Raw genomic sequence first — 14354 nt, 5'->3', positions numbered from 1 at the left:
AAGGTACCCAACATCAACCTCTGACCTCCACATGCACATATGACCATGCATGCACATACATATCACACACAGATACATATGCAATAAAAGGAACCCAAGTGAAATGAAATCAATGTAGGAGAAAAAATTTCCATTGTATTATTATAATATCAAGAAATAGGTAGCTAGATTATCAAACTTGGAGGATACCACAGGTGTATCCCTCATTCATAATGAACAGCTTACAATAGCAAGCTCTGAAACTATAAACTCTCATTTGTGGCCAGAAGAATGGATCTGAGTAATTATTGGGAGAAGAGTGTGACATTCCAAACTTCCCAAAAGGTCATGAATTGATAACTATCTAAACCTGGTTCTATGAGCTCCAAACCTCCCAACTTTACCATCTGTCAGGATGTATTCTGATAAAGAACAAGGGTGGACAACAGCCCTCTTCCATCAGGGTCGATCCAAATGGGACTTTCAATCACTTAGACAGGTGAAAAATACCACTTGGGAAAGCTGTGTATTCCAGTCTTAAAACTAATACAAAATCTACCTACAACGTAGGTTGACACAACTATCTCTGGCCATCATCTACTCTCGCCCTGTGGATGTTCTGCTCACAATGGCCCTTTGTCTACTGATTACTGTCACCACTTCAGGATGTGCCTTCCTCTACTATAAAATACACTCTGCTTATCTTCTATACTGTGTTTCTCCTCCAAATTCTTCCAATGGAGATCAAAAGAACCAGAGAGCAGAGAGGAGGCCATAATGAGAGCATCAGGACATCATTTTATAAGCTTCAAATAACCAATTTAGACAATCATCTGAAGTTTATGAACTTCATACAGAAGAGAAACAAATATTCTAAGTCTTCTGGTGGAAGTCACCAACCATAAAATGGTGCTTTTCACTAAATACCTGAAAACAAATCCAATCTCTACATACAACCACCAGCATATAGGAAATGCATAAAAGTTCAGGTTAACTCTGAATGCAATCAGTGATCCACAGGACAAAACCCATCTACTCTCCCAACAAAATAATTTGTTATAAAGCAGACAGAATGAGGTGGAGATAAATGTCACTTGTAAAGGAAATGAGAAATCTACCAACATTTTATATTTGAATGATTTTAGTTTTAGGGGTGTGTGTGTGTGTGTGTGTGTGTGTGTGTGTGTGTGTGTGTGTGCGTGTGCATGCGCTTATCTGTTTGAATATAGCCACTTTCACACATGTGGAAGTCTAAGGTGCCAGTCCACCTTGGTAGAGACAGGTCTCTTGTTCCCACTGTGCATGCCAGGCTAGCTGGCCCATGAGCTTCTGGGGGATTCTTCTGTCTGACTATTTTGCCATAGGAACATTGGGCTCAAAGATCATTACCGTTCCTGGCTTTATTTGGATACTAGTTGACTACCTAGTCAACTCAGCTTCTCATGTTTTCACAGAAAGCACATTACCCACTGATCCAATTTTTTAGCTCATTTTGTGGGTCTTATCTGGATCCCGATTCAATAAAAAAATAAGAATAGTTTTAAAACTCAGGAAAATGTGATTCAACAATCTCTAATACTGAGAAGTGATTTTTTTTTTGGCTGATGTGTAATGAGATTAGAAAAAATCTACAGACACTTAGATTCAGATATTGTAACTATCAAACCATTTCAGATACTTAACTTTCAAGCCATTTTCCTTACTAAATGCAAAAAAAAAAAAACATACAAAATGAATATTCAGAGTTCCTTCCTGACATCACATTTCATCTCAGAGCCTCCAAATGTTGGTGATCAGAATAGATGAATAACATACAAGCTACTTCTGCTTAAACACAAATGGCTTACTTTCATGATAACATGCAAGCTGCTACGCTGTTCTTGAACCATTTCATACCATGCCATCATCCTATACTGCTCTGCCATCTCAGGCCCAATGCTATGGGTGAAATAGGAAAGTGTTTAGTTAGTTCTCAAGATGGGTTTTAAATTCTGTCCATTTGACTCTATATCCACACAAATGGGCCATGTTCACATTTATGCTTCATCAACGAACAGACTTCTGCCCTGAGAAGCCATCTGTGCTCTCTTACCACATGCCAAGATAAAATAGTGTTTAAAACAGACCTGAACAAATTCAGTCAGCGAAATGCTCTAGCCTTTGTTTTGTTTGTTTGTTTTTGTTTTGAGTACAACTAATTAGACAGATGTGACTTGGAAATGAAATACATGAAAAACAACCTTACCAGATAGGTGGAGGGAATTGGTACTATTCAAGAAACTGAAAATAAAGTCTGTGAAGTCATCTGGGGAAGGCAGGTCTCCTCTCCCCAGGCAAACTCCCTGGAGTGACAGGGCAAGGATCGTTGCGGCCAGCTGAGGAAGTGTCTTCTCATCAGCACCTTCGCTGCCCTGAATGCCAGATCTCCTCTGTAGTGTCTTAGTTTCCACACACTAAAGCCAAAAACAAAGAGAAAATGTTAGCTTCTAGAGTCACACTCAATGAATCTGCCCTAAAATTTCTCACAATGCATGAGGAATTGTTCATCTAAAAGAAAATTGGTTTGTAGGAATGGCAGTCATCATTCTACTATCCCAGAAAGAACTCGATTTAAGGGAACATTTGACCTTTTCAAATCTAATCCCACCCTCCTGACTCTCAGTTATCTACACTTCCTGGTGACTGTCTTAAAGAGATGTGCTGTTTTCAAGGGGATCTCCTGCTCTTACAGCTTGCATCCATTCCTTTGGTGAATTTTCTCCCAGATTCAAGGACTCTTGTAAACAAAATAATTTTTAACTCTGCATCCTAACTTTGATGGCACACTGAAACCTGCAATGATTAATTTTAATTGTCAACTTGAAAAAGTTTATCCCCACCTGGGGGAATGGTATCTAAGTGTGCCTCCAGGAGATTTTCTTGGTTAGGTTAACTGTGGTAGAAAGACCCATCCACTACATGTAGTATCCCTCCCTGGGGCTGGGATTCTGCACTGTATAAAAAGGAGAAGACAGGCTGATTACATGTATGTGTTTCTGTCTTCTTACTGATTGTGGGACTCAGTGTGACCAACTGAGTCAAGCCCCTGATGCCTTGACTTCCCTGCCATGATGGTCTGTACTTGAACTATGAGCCCAAATAAGCTCTTACTTCCTTAAGTTGATTTTGTCAAGGTATTTGTCACATCAACAGAGAGGTAACTAAGATACCACCTTTACTTCTACATCAGCCTTGAGTCCCAAGCTCAGTGTGTATTCACTATACTGAGTCTATGGTACACTCTAGCATCATTAATTCCTACAGAACATAGGACATGTGGATGTTTGTGTGTATGTGTATTAGTTTTCCCTGGTTAAATTGTGCCCATATGACAAGGTATAATTTTGTTTTAAATCCTATTAATAATCTCTCTCATTTATTAAAATAATCTATATGCCATGTACTATGATAAGCCTACTATCAATGAATTGGTATGATCTGGTTCATCCAAAGAGGATGCAAGCATAGATTATTGTATCAACCTTCAATTCTTGGGATGTTGGAGAAGGAATAGAACAGCCTATTAGGTTATTTGCTCTGAGGTCTAGTGGTACCCTTTAGGCAGACGTCTATTTACAGTAGTGGAAACATGGGATGGAAATTAGGACCTGACATAGGCTAAGTAAGTGCTCCTCTCTGGGCTACATCCCCAGCAGTGATATCACGTTTTTGACAAAATTTGGGAAGTACTATGAGTGAAAGGAACAAATTAAGATATAACAGCATGACCCTCACAGTGAATTTTTTGTAAAGATTGGGGAAAAAAGGAAAAGAGAGCATTATTGTCATAAGGTTCTATTGAGGATAGAGGAGAATTCCAGCCACTGTTTTGACCCAAGAAGTCCTTAGAATATGGTGAATACCTATCTTCCACGAAAAGATAGTGCTAGGATGAGCTATGAACAGACCCATGTATATTTACCATAGACCCAGAAAACAGCAGAAAGAACTCCTGAGCGCTGGGAATTGATCAGACAATAAAACACAGTTCCTTGTGCACATGAGAGTGAAGGAACAGGATGATGTTTATATTCTGATCTTGGAATGTGACTGGATGAGGACACTAAGATGTAAAGATATTTCCCCTGGAAGTCTATTAAGGACCACTAGGATGGCTACTAGGGGGCTGACCTGTAGAAGCGGAGTCCTGTGCAGATTAAAAGTTGAGAATGTGAGCAGTGGGATGGTTTGTAGTACTGTCTAGGACAAAGTAGCAGCCTGCAGAGAGATGTCAACAGCCTTCTGCCAAGTCTGGACTGACTAACTACCTAGGTAATTGTGGGTAAATAGGTTCCAGGACTCTTCCAGGAGACACAGACATTGATATGCCTGGAAGATCACTGCCCTAAAACCTAGAAAAGGTTCATGATAGTAATTTAGTTCTTGTTAACCACATGGAAAAAGTAGTTTTCTATGTACTGTGATCTTTTTCTCTAAAAATTATCTTACAAACACTGACACATTGACTGTATATGCAGAATAACCAGAAACCTACTGCTACTCACCATCTGCCTTTAAGTACTAGATTTCCATTTCTGTTTAATCTGTCTCAAAATACAGTAAATGTTCAAGAATGCCTAAAATCCTAGTGGGTAATTCAAGCCAATATTATGTAATAGAGAAATTATGATGAAGATTTTACATATAGGGACATCTCCTCATTCAGGCTAAAAATTGAATTTCATCAAGGAACTTTTATGGAAACAGGAACAATGGGCTGAAGATTGATAGTCACAGGATTAGAGGTGCCATAAAGACCTTTGCAAGGTGCTTAGTAAATATGTTATTCATTGCATACCAATAAGAAGAGATAGTAAGCCCATCTGCAGCCTACTGGAGGGGTGCTTTCTGGAAAGGACAGTAGAGAGAGACCTTTGGCTTTTCAACAACAGAATTGAGACTAAGAATTAAGCTTGTTTCTATAAATCAATGAATAATTCAAAAGAGAGAAAAGTCATGGCCACTGTTTCATAAACAATGTTCATACTCTTCAAAGTATTGCATGGATCCTCAATAAACACTTCTGGAAATAATGACTCAAGATTTATGAAGTGGAGGGTATTTCTCGGTGGTAGAGTGCTTGCCTAGCATGCACAAAGGCCTAGGTTCAATCCTCAGTATAATGGTGATAGTGGTAATGATGGTGATGATAGCGATGGGTGTGTGTGTGGTGTATGTATATGTGTGTAAATATCTATGTGGCCTGTATGTACTCACATGGAAGCCAGAGGTCAATATCAATTATCATCCTCTATTACCCTCTACTTTCATTTTTTGAGACAGTGTCTGTCACTGAACCCTACAGCTTGTCATTTTGGCTAGACAAGCTGACCTCAAGTCCCAAGTATCTGCCTGTGTCCCTGTGTCCAACCCCAAGGATTCCAGGAGTAATTGAAACACTTGGTTTTACAGAGGCACTAGAGATCCAAACTCAGGTGCTCATGTTTGTGCCTCAAGTACTTCACCCCTGAACCCCCTCCCCAGCTGCATATGATGAGATTAATAATAATAAACTTTATGTTTGGGTACCTTTGTGTGCTGAAACTTAAAGCATGCTTGAGAGGCCAGCCTTCCTAGAATAGTAATGAAGGCAACAGAAGAACAGGTGCCCATTTCCCAAAAGTGGGGACTGGGTGGGGGCAACAGGGGACATGACAAGCATGTGCATGGCTCAAAATGCTAAGCAGCAGAGGGTTGCCTGTTTTGGGTTGACTGTTGCAAGCAATGCTTCTGCAAGCTATTTCATCAATGAAATCACTGATGATAAATACATCTCTTAAATTGTTCCTGCCTTCATCCCTGGCCAGAAGCCAAGACCAACAGACACACAGCCTTCCACCATGATCGTTCATCTCTTGGACATTGACCAAAATCTTTGAGTCATAGTTATTCAGGAGATGAGAACTTCCCTGTCACCTGGCCTGCCTACCCACCCACCCACCCACCCACCCAGCTTCTGGCTAAAAGTCATCTTCCACTTAGTCATTCCATTTCCACTTCAAATTTTAAATTATGTCACTTACTATCCTGTAGTTAAAACCAGAAGTACCTTCCTCTCTTAGAAGTCCTCCTATGTCCTAGGAATAAGTGACATAAGTAAGTCCCAGCCTACACCTCAAACTGGAGTACACACAGAAGTTCCTCACTTCTTACCTGGCTACCAGACGTGCCAAAGTACATCCTGGTGAGAGCCAAGATGTCATCCGTCTCCTTCTGTGAAAGGAAATAGGAGTCTTCATCCTGCCTGAAGCCCAGTAGGCTATGGAGGTAAAATTCATACTCTCTGTTGCTCATGTTGAGCTTTGAAGAACAAATCTCTTCCTGGTGAATGATGTAATAGAGGAGGAGGAGGGAAACTCTCTGGACCACCTCCTCTCTAAGTTCATCTTCGAAACCTCCACCAGCTGTGAGTAACAGTGCATCTGGCTCCAAACACTGTGGGGGAAGGGAAGGGAAACAAAGTCAAGTTTTGCACACAGCTCCACACAAGTTCTCAAGTGCTTGTGCCTTGTGAATACAGAGCACGGCAGTCAGTCCTACAACTACACCCAAAGACTGAGTCATGGTGAGACTTTTATTTGACCACCATCTCCTCCTGGGGACCCATTTTTGTAAAAGTGACCTCTCTGTCCTCAAGATGTTGATTTGCTCTTTTGTATAAAACCAACCAACTCCTTGGCCCAGCATGGGCCTTTAAACTCAGCACTTGGGAGGCAGAGGCAAGTGGATCTCTGAGTTAGATGCCAGCCTGGTCTACAGATTGAGTTCCAGGATAGTCAGAGCTACACAGAGAAACCCTGTCTCAAACACTGGAGAAAAAAGCTGCCCCATTCCACATAGCATCCAATCCAATCTCTCCAACTCTCTCCTTGGGGAGTTCTCTCAGTATCTGAGAAGCAGCTCTGTTGCCTAGCAACAGCCCCAGGCTGAAGCATTGGGGAATGTCTGTCTCAGGTTTCAGGGAGGTTCATCCCACTGTAGGGATCATTACCCCAGGATCTTTTAATGTGTTCTTTGAAGTGTAAGATTGAGAGGTTCTAATAACATGACTCATGTGACATGCTGGGTCACAGATAGTACATGCCATACACACCAGGAAGACACTGCAGACATCCATCTTCAGAGCAGAGCATGAAAGTGTCCTTCCCAGTGCCACATACTCCGTAGTCTACTTCCTTAACAACTCAACTTCTGAGGACACACAGAGTTCACTTGAAAATCCATGTTCAGTGTGAAGCCACAGCTACCCTTTGCATTCGGGGAGTAGCCCCCTTTCTACAGTAAATAGATGCACTGGTGGCTGATGATGATGCCGAAACCAAGACTTGAAGAGTAGCTGGGTTGAAACTATCGGGATGAAACTATTCTGTGTCCTAAGCAACCTTGTGTAGCCACACTGCAGATGGTGTTACTTATGACAGAGTGACAATGCTGTGCCTAACACCACAACAAGCACTTGATACACTCAGATGTTCCTCAGAATATAACCTAGCTAATGCTAGAAAATATATTGCACAGTGGTTGGGTTTTTTGTCTTTTGGGTTTTTACTTGTTTGTTTGCTTGAGACAACGTCTCACTCTATAGCATTGGTTGGCCTCCAGCTCAGAGATATGCCTGCCTTTGCCTCATGTGTAATTTTTTTTGAGGTTAGAAATTCCAGCCTATTATTTTTTAATGGAAAAATATTCTCTACCTCTTTAATTCACCAAATATAGCCATACTATATAGGGCATTTATTTTATAATAGAACAATCATTCCATTATTTAATAGTTAATAAATTAGTAGATAATTTTTTAATATGCAAGGATATTGAACTCAATAAACATGTATAATTTCTCTCCTACAAAAAATGTTTGCCCATAGTGTAACTTATAACCAGATCTAACAGATGCTAAGTCACTTGCTTAAAGAAACACATCTAGTAATGGTTAATTATATAAATCTTAAGTCCTTTAACAAATCATTTTCTGTCCTTTCTAATTTGCAGGAAGAGAGGTAAGCTGAGAGAGACAAAAAGATAATGAAGAATCTAATGTCAGTGATGATGAGACTAGGATAGTGTAGAAGGTTGAATGGGCACCTCAGTGAAGATCGCTGTTGTACTGGGCTGGACCAGTAAAAAGCTGCCAGCAACATTGGTCTAGGAAGCACTTGAGGCCACCATACCAATCACATGTAGTCAACAGGCTCACTGCAGTGTATGCAGTAGCCACTCTGCATACTCTATGGTGTGCCTGAGACTCCTGCCGTTCCTGGTTCCTCCCCGATGTTTAGCACAGAGTGTGCAGCATGTGGCAGCAGAGAGTGGAGTGTGCATCCAAACTGCACAGACAGGTATTGTAGAATGGGTTAGCTCACAACATGGGAGATAAAGTTAGCTTCCTTCTTACTTTTAAAAATTCAAGCCAGTTCTAGAAGAGTCTTGTTTTGTGTGACAGGATTTACCTAGCTTTTGCCTGAATTTTTCAGATGCTTGGTGCAGTAAAATATAACTATGAATCAAATAAGCTAAAAAAAAAAATCTTTGTTTTTATAATTATATCTTAGAGAAGCTACAGAGAGCAAGGCCTTGAAGAAAGAAAGCTATAGGAAGCTTAAAATAATATTAATTCCTCCCCTAGGCAACTAGAATGGGTGATGAGGAGAAAGGGGCTGAAAACTCCCCACTCATCACAACTCGATTTAGTGTTGTGATTGAAGTATTTAGCTGTTGGCACAGTTGTGTTTGGGAGAGGATGTTTAACAAAAGTTTACAACTATTGCCATCTCACAGGAATCAAATCTACCCAAGACCACAGGCTGCTTAAAATATTATGTGTTAAAGAAGAAAAGCCTCATTTGGGAATCATCCATTAATGTCCCTTTAAGTCTTGTCAGGTGGAAACATAGGGATTAAAGGGAAAAAAACAAATGCCGATTCAGAGAATTCATTTTTAAAGACTTCATAAAGAAATGAAGCTGGGGAAAGATAAATTAAACTCCAACAAGTGGACTACCCGGGTTCTTGGTGGTGACTGGCCATCGCTCCCTGAAGTCAAGTCAAACTGCCTCCTAATGCATAATTCAGCTTTGCCCATGCCAGGTGAGAGCTGCAGCCACAGAGAGCAGTATGAGAGCTTTCAACATGCACAGCAGAAAGACAGTTTCAAAAGCCAGGTTCAGAACTGATAAATACGATGTTTGCATCTATCTATCCATCTATCTATCTGTCTGTCTGTTTATCTACCTACCTACCTACCTATCATCTGTCTATCTTTTTCTTTCTGGTATGTATGTATGTATGTATGTATGTATGTATGTATGTATGTATGTATGTATGTGTGTATGTATGTGTGTATGTATAGATGACATGAAAGTAGAAGGGCGCTCTTTGGGAAAGAGAAAGTGGTTAGTGGGAATAGTAAGACTAGACAGGTGAGGATACTGGTAGAAAATATTGCCAAGGCATGTGATATACTTAAGTATTTGTCCTTACGAAAACGACCTTGTTCAAAGAATACATGTCGACAAAACAGACAGGTGTGTAGCAGGAAAGGCGGCACAGCAGTTAAGAGTACTGGCTGCTCTTTCAGAGGACCTGTTAAATGGATTCTCAGCACCCACGTGGCAGCTCACAACTGTCATTAACTCCCGTCCCAGAGGATCTGCCATCCTCTACTGGCATCTGTGGGCAATGAACACATGTGGTGTACAGACATACATGCAGGCAAAATACCCACACACATGAAAAGTAAAAAACAAACAAATCTTTTTAAAAAGAAAACACAGTTGCTACCTGCTAGAAAAAAAAAAAAAAACTTTAGAAGCTGAGAATCCACCAATGTTTAAATTTGATTTGGAGTTAATGGTAAATGTACTAACCTCTTTTAAATCCCTAGACCTTTATAAGGTACCTTTTAAAAAAGGAAATGATATCATTTCCTTTTCCAGCCAAAGAGCTTGAAGGGTGTTGGGTGGTGGCAGGGATGCACTATAACCTATGGCTTTTCTGACTAACAGAGATAGAAGTGAGTTCAGATAAACTAAGCAGACACATACATCAAAGTTACAACAATGAGTTGCAGGAAGGAGCAGGTGTGAACTAAAAATGGGTTTCTTAAAACAGTGGTTGTAGCCTTGAAAGGATCTGAAAACTGCTTGAAAAATTCAGCTAAAATCCTAAGTATCTGAGACAGATGGGGCTGGGCAGGAGGGACATCCAGGTTAGATGGGAAGGGGTTTCTGAGGAATGTCACTGTTCCAGAGACTCTGGGAAAAGATCACATTGCCTTGAAGAATAGGGACTGCAAGGGACTGAAGACATAATGAGCTCCATGTAACAGCACATACATCTGTGTCCATGTGGTTCTATAGAGCAACAGTTAGCAACCTCTGGGTCACAACCCCTTTAGAGGTAGAATGACCCTTTCACAGGGACTGTCTAAGATCATCAGAAAACATGGATATTGCATTATGAGTCATAACAATAACAAAATTACAGTTACGCAGCAGTCATGAAAATAATTTGTCTCCATGCTGGCTGTATCCTTGAACACACAGACTCTGCCTGTCATGTGATCAGGGTTAAAGGTGTGCACCACCACCGCCTGGCTTCTGCTATGGCTTGCTATTATTATCTCTGACCCCCAGGTAACTTTATTTATTAGCATACAAATAAAATCCCATTTTTGTACAAATAAAATATCACCACATTTCCCCCTTTCTATTTTAATAAAAAGAAAAAAGAAAAAAGTTATAACTAATATAAGAAAAAATTATATACAAAAGTACAATAACTATATACCATATATACAAGCAATAAATACCTAAACAGCCAGCATGGAAACACACGCCTTTAATCTCAATTCCAACCATAGAGACCTAGAGGTCTGTATAGACAGGCAGTGACAAGGAGGTTATGTGGTTGTGTTTACAACCAATAAAAAGGCAGAACAGAAAGTCAATAAAAAGACAGACACACAGGAAATAGGCCTCTTTCTGAGGGGAAGTATGGCAGCATCAGCGAGGGGTAAGTAAGGGTTTTTAGTATCAGTGCTTAGCTACTGCTCTGACCTCTTGGGATTTCAACTCTGAAAAAAAAAAGAAAGAAAGAAAGAAAATAATTTTGTGGTTGGGAGTCACCACAACATGAGGAACTGTATTAAAAGGTCGTAGCATCAGGAAGGTTGAAAACCACTGCTATAGCAGTATCCCAGAGAAGATTGATTACCTTTGACTAAGGATTAGAAAAGGAAGTTCAATATGTCTCAATAGCTGGAAATTTCCAGAATAGAGATATTTCCCCTGCAGGAAGGTATGCAGGGTCCTGATTCCCACTATGAGTGGGTTTATTCTATGGGGGTTACTTAATCACTCTGTAAGTCCATTAAAGCTCTATTCTAAGGGCTAGAAATACAGGGCAGTTGGCCGAGCTCTTACCCAGCATGCATGAAGTCCTAGGTTCAATTCTTCCTGGCACTGAAGAACAAAAACATTCTGGTTAGTCTTACTTTTAAAAAAAAGAAAGCCAGGATGAGAACCAAACTGTTCATTTTAAAAGACTACAACTTGAATGGTTTTATTTTTAAGTGCCTCTGTCCTCAGAAACTTCAGATTGATTTTTATAATCCCATTTTATATTTTCCTTCTCACAAATTCAATAGCACCACCAACCTCAGTCTTTCTTTTCCCAGACACTGAGAGATACAAACCCACCCTCTTGCTCTTATGCTTCACCACAGAGCATCTTGCCTCACCTGTCAACAAGATGTCTAAAACGAGTGAAGACTCAACAACAAGCCACACCCTATGGATGGAGTGAGAACCTGAGTGACTGTGAAACTGTATGATTTTTTTCCACTGGATTTTCATGAAGGACAAGAAAACATTTCTTAGGCTTCTTACAGAAGGAACACTGAGGGGGATCAAGCCCTCTCCTATCACATTTCCTTCTCCTCAGTTGCCCAGAGAAGAGGAAGAGCAGCTATGCACACACAACACTCTCAGACTGAGTATTTCAAAGCCTAGGAATAAATATAATTCAAGTGGAAGCTGAACTGGCCAAACCCTTGATAATGTCACTTAAAAAAACAACATAAAACAACCACTCCTCCTCAGCCCCAAACATGAGGAACAACTCACCCAGAAAAACTAATATTCAGCCACCTTAAATAAGTCACTTCATGTCATTAAAGACAAACATGGTCCCAGAGCAGATTCTCAGTGGACATTAATAAGATATGACTCCTGGTTATTTCCAGTGGGATGTCTGTTGTTACTATCTATATCTATTAATGTCATCGCAGACGAGCTGCCTATTATTATAACACATCTCCTGTGGGAACCATTGAGCATTTTAATAATTATGGAAATATTTACCATTCACAAAGAGCAGGGAAAAAAATCCATCTGTGCAAGACCCTTTCTGTCACAAGAGAGGCAAAACCAGAAATATGTGACTGGGAAATGCATTCCCTCACCCCATCCTTAGCCTGGCACTTTGCTGGCTTGAGAAAGCCAATCACAACTTACTTTGGAAGCAGTTACAGGCTTCTTTTTTTTACTTGTTTGTGTTTTCACTTATCTATGTATTTGCAAGTTTTTCCTTAAAATTTTCATTGGTCTGGAATGGGGTGACAAAGAGGGATTGTGTTAGCAGTTAAGACCCAGGCTCTCCTCCACAGTGGGACTTGATAAACCCTCTCATGATACCCAAACACCCTAATGGCAGACGGATGGATTCTCAGTCCCCACCAATTCCATGTTACAGCAATCTGGAGAGGGTTTTTAAAGCCCATTCACTGGTTTTAAAGCCCATTCACTGGGCAGTAGTGGCACACACCTTTAATCCCAGCACTCAAGGAGGCAGAAGCAGGTGGATCTCTGTGAGTTCAAGGCCAGCCTGGTCTACAAAGTTATGGTGATATATTGTGTACCCCGATAAAGTTTACATGGGGATCAGAGAACAGACCTAGCCACTAAGTTAGACATAGAGACCAGACATTGGTGGCACACACCTTTAATCCTATCACTGGGGAGGCAGAGATCCATCTGGATCTCTGTGAGTTCAAGGACACATTGGGCCTCATGAGAGAAACAGAACTAGGCAGTTGTGGCACATGCCTTTAATCCCAGGAAGTAATATGGCAGGACAGAAAGGTATAAACAGCATGAGGAAACAAGAACTCACTCTCTTTAGACTGAGGATTTTGTAGAGTTAAGAACTTGTGGCTGGTTTGTTTTGCTTCTCTGACCTTTCAGCTTTCACTTCAATATCTGGCTCTGGGTTTTTTATTAAAAGACCTTTTAAGATGTGTGTTACATCTGGCGCTCAACAGGGACTTTTGTCATGATGTTAATGGACATATACAGTACTAACTAATTCTAGAAAAAAAGGCTTCATCTAGCTTCCTGTACATGATTTTGGGCTTGAGTCTGCATCAGTTTTCTGCAGGGAACCATGACTATACCTAATAGTGACTTTGAAGTCTCCAAATAGATGATGGGGTCCCACAACAACAATTCCATCAGGACGATGATAATACCACAAAGATGACAAACACCACCCAAGGATCAGTTTTGGACTACAAACTGCTCAGGACAATTTCAAGGTAGCTAGCTGAGATGGTCCAGCCTCACAGACTACTCTAGCCAGGACTGGAGACAAGCCCTGCTCTTTCCCATTACACAGAGACTGGACAAATGATACAGCTAACTCTCTCAGGACTTGACAATTAGCTCAAAATTTTTTTCAAGATCCCCTAAATATGCCTTTGCTCCCAGATAGCAGGAAGTAAAATTTAAGAAAACAACCCCCACATTTCCAAGAGGTAGGGTGGATGGCTTTTTGGTCTTTTAATGGTTTAGGGATAATTGTCATTGTTTACAATGGTTGGTTACAAGTTGTTAGTTGATAATGGTAAAAGAAACAAAAATAAAATAAAACAGATGAACAAAGTAAATGAGAATTGGGGTTCTTGAAAAGAAAAAAGAGGATAAAGATAAGAAGTAGATTAGTGAATCTATTCTGAAAAAAAGATACAGAAATGATAGGATAAAATGGGAGATTATTGAATCTACTCTGAAAAAAGGGGAGAATATAGATATGATAAGATAAAAAGGTAGATTATTGAATCTACTTTTAAAAGCAATTACTAGTTTTAAATATTTTACATTGGATTGGATTTTTGTAATGTATACAAATTTTGTATATTGATACAAATTTGAGATTGATTTTGTTAGAAAATATTGTACATATATTCTAATCTTGTTCAAGGTATTATACCTATACAGTTCATTTAACAATGCAATGTAAATCACTAGTCCTTGAAAGTTATTATTACTAACTAATTAGGA

At 40.0% G+C, this 14354-nt stretch overlaps 1 protein-coding gene across 6 annotated transcripts in view; it reads right to left on the bottom strand.

Moving 5' to 3' along the window:
• Slc39a12 (solute carrier family 39 member 12) overlaps positions 1 to 14354 on the bottom strand; it is an 80440-nt gene that overhangs the window by 62711 nt on the left and 3375 nt on the right. For 5 of the 6 annotated variants that reach the window (XM_036187690.1, XM_036187692.1, XM_036187689.1 and 2 more), the window contains 3 exons: positions 11439 to 11477; positions 6172 to 6453; positions 2225 to 2432 (listed from right to left, as the gene is read on the bottom strand). In XM_036187690.1, coding sequence (XP_036043583.1) covers positions 2225 to 2432; positions 6172 to 6453; positions 11439 to 11477 — 529 coding nt within the window. The remainder of the gene's footprint in view (positions 1 to 2224; positions 2433 to 6171; positions 6454 to 11438; positions 11478 to 14354) is intronic. The other variant, XM_036187691.1, reaches the window with a different exon arrangement.

This window comes from Onychomys torridus, chromosome 5, assembly GCF_903995425.1.
Source record: "Onychomys torridus chromosome 5, mOncTor1.1, whole genome shotgun sequence".
In the NCBI taxonomy this organism is placed as follows: domain Eukaryota; kingdom Metazoa; phylum Chordata; class Mammalia; order Rodentia; family Cricetidae; genus Onychomys; species Onychomys torridus.
Note: the sequence above shows the minus strand (reverse complement) of the source record. Positions and strands in the feature narration are given on the sequence as shown.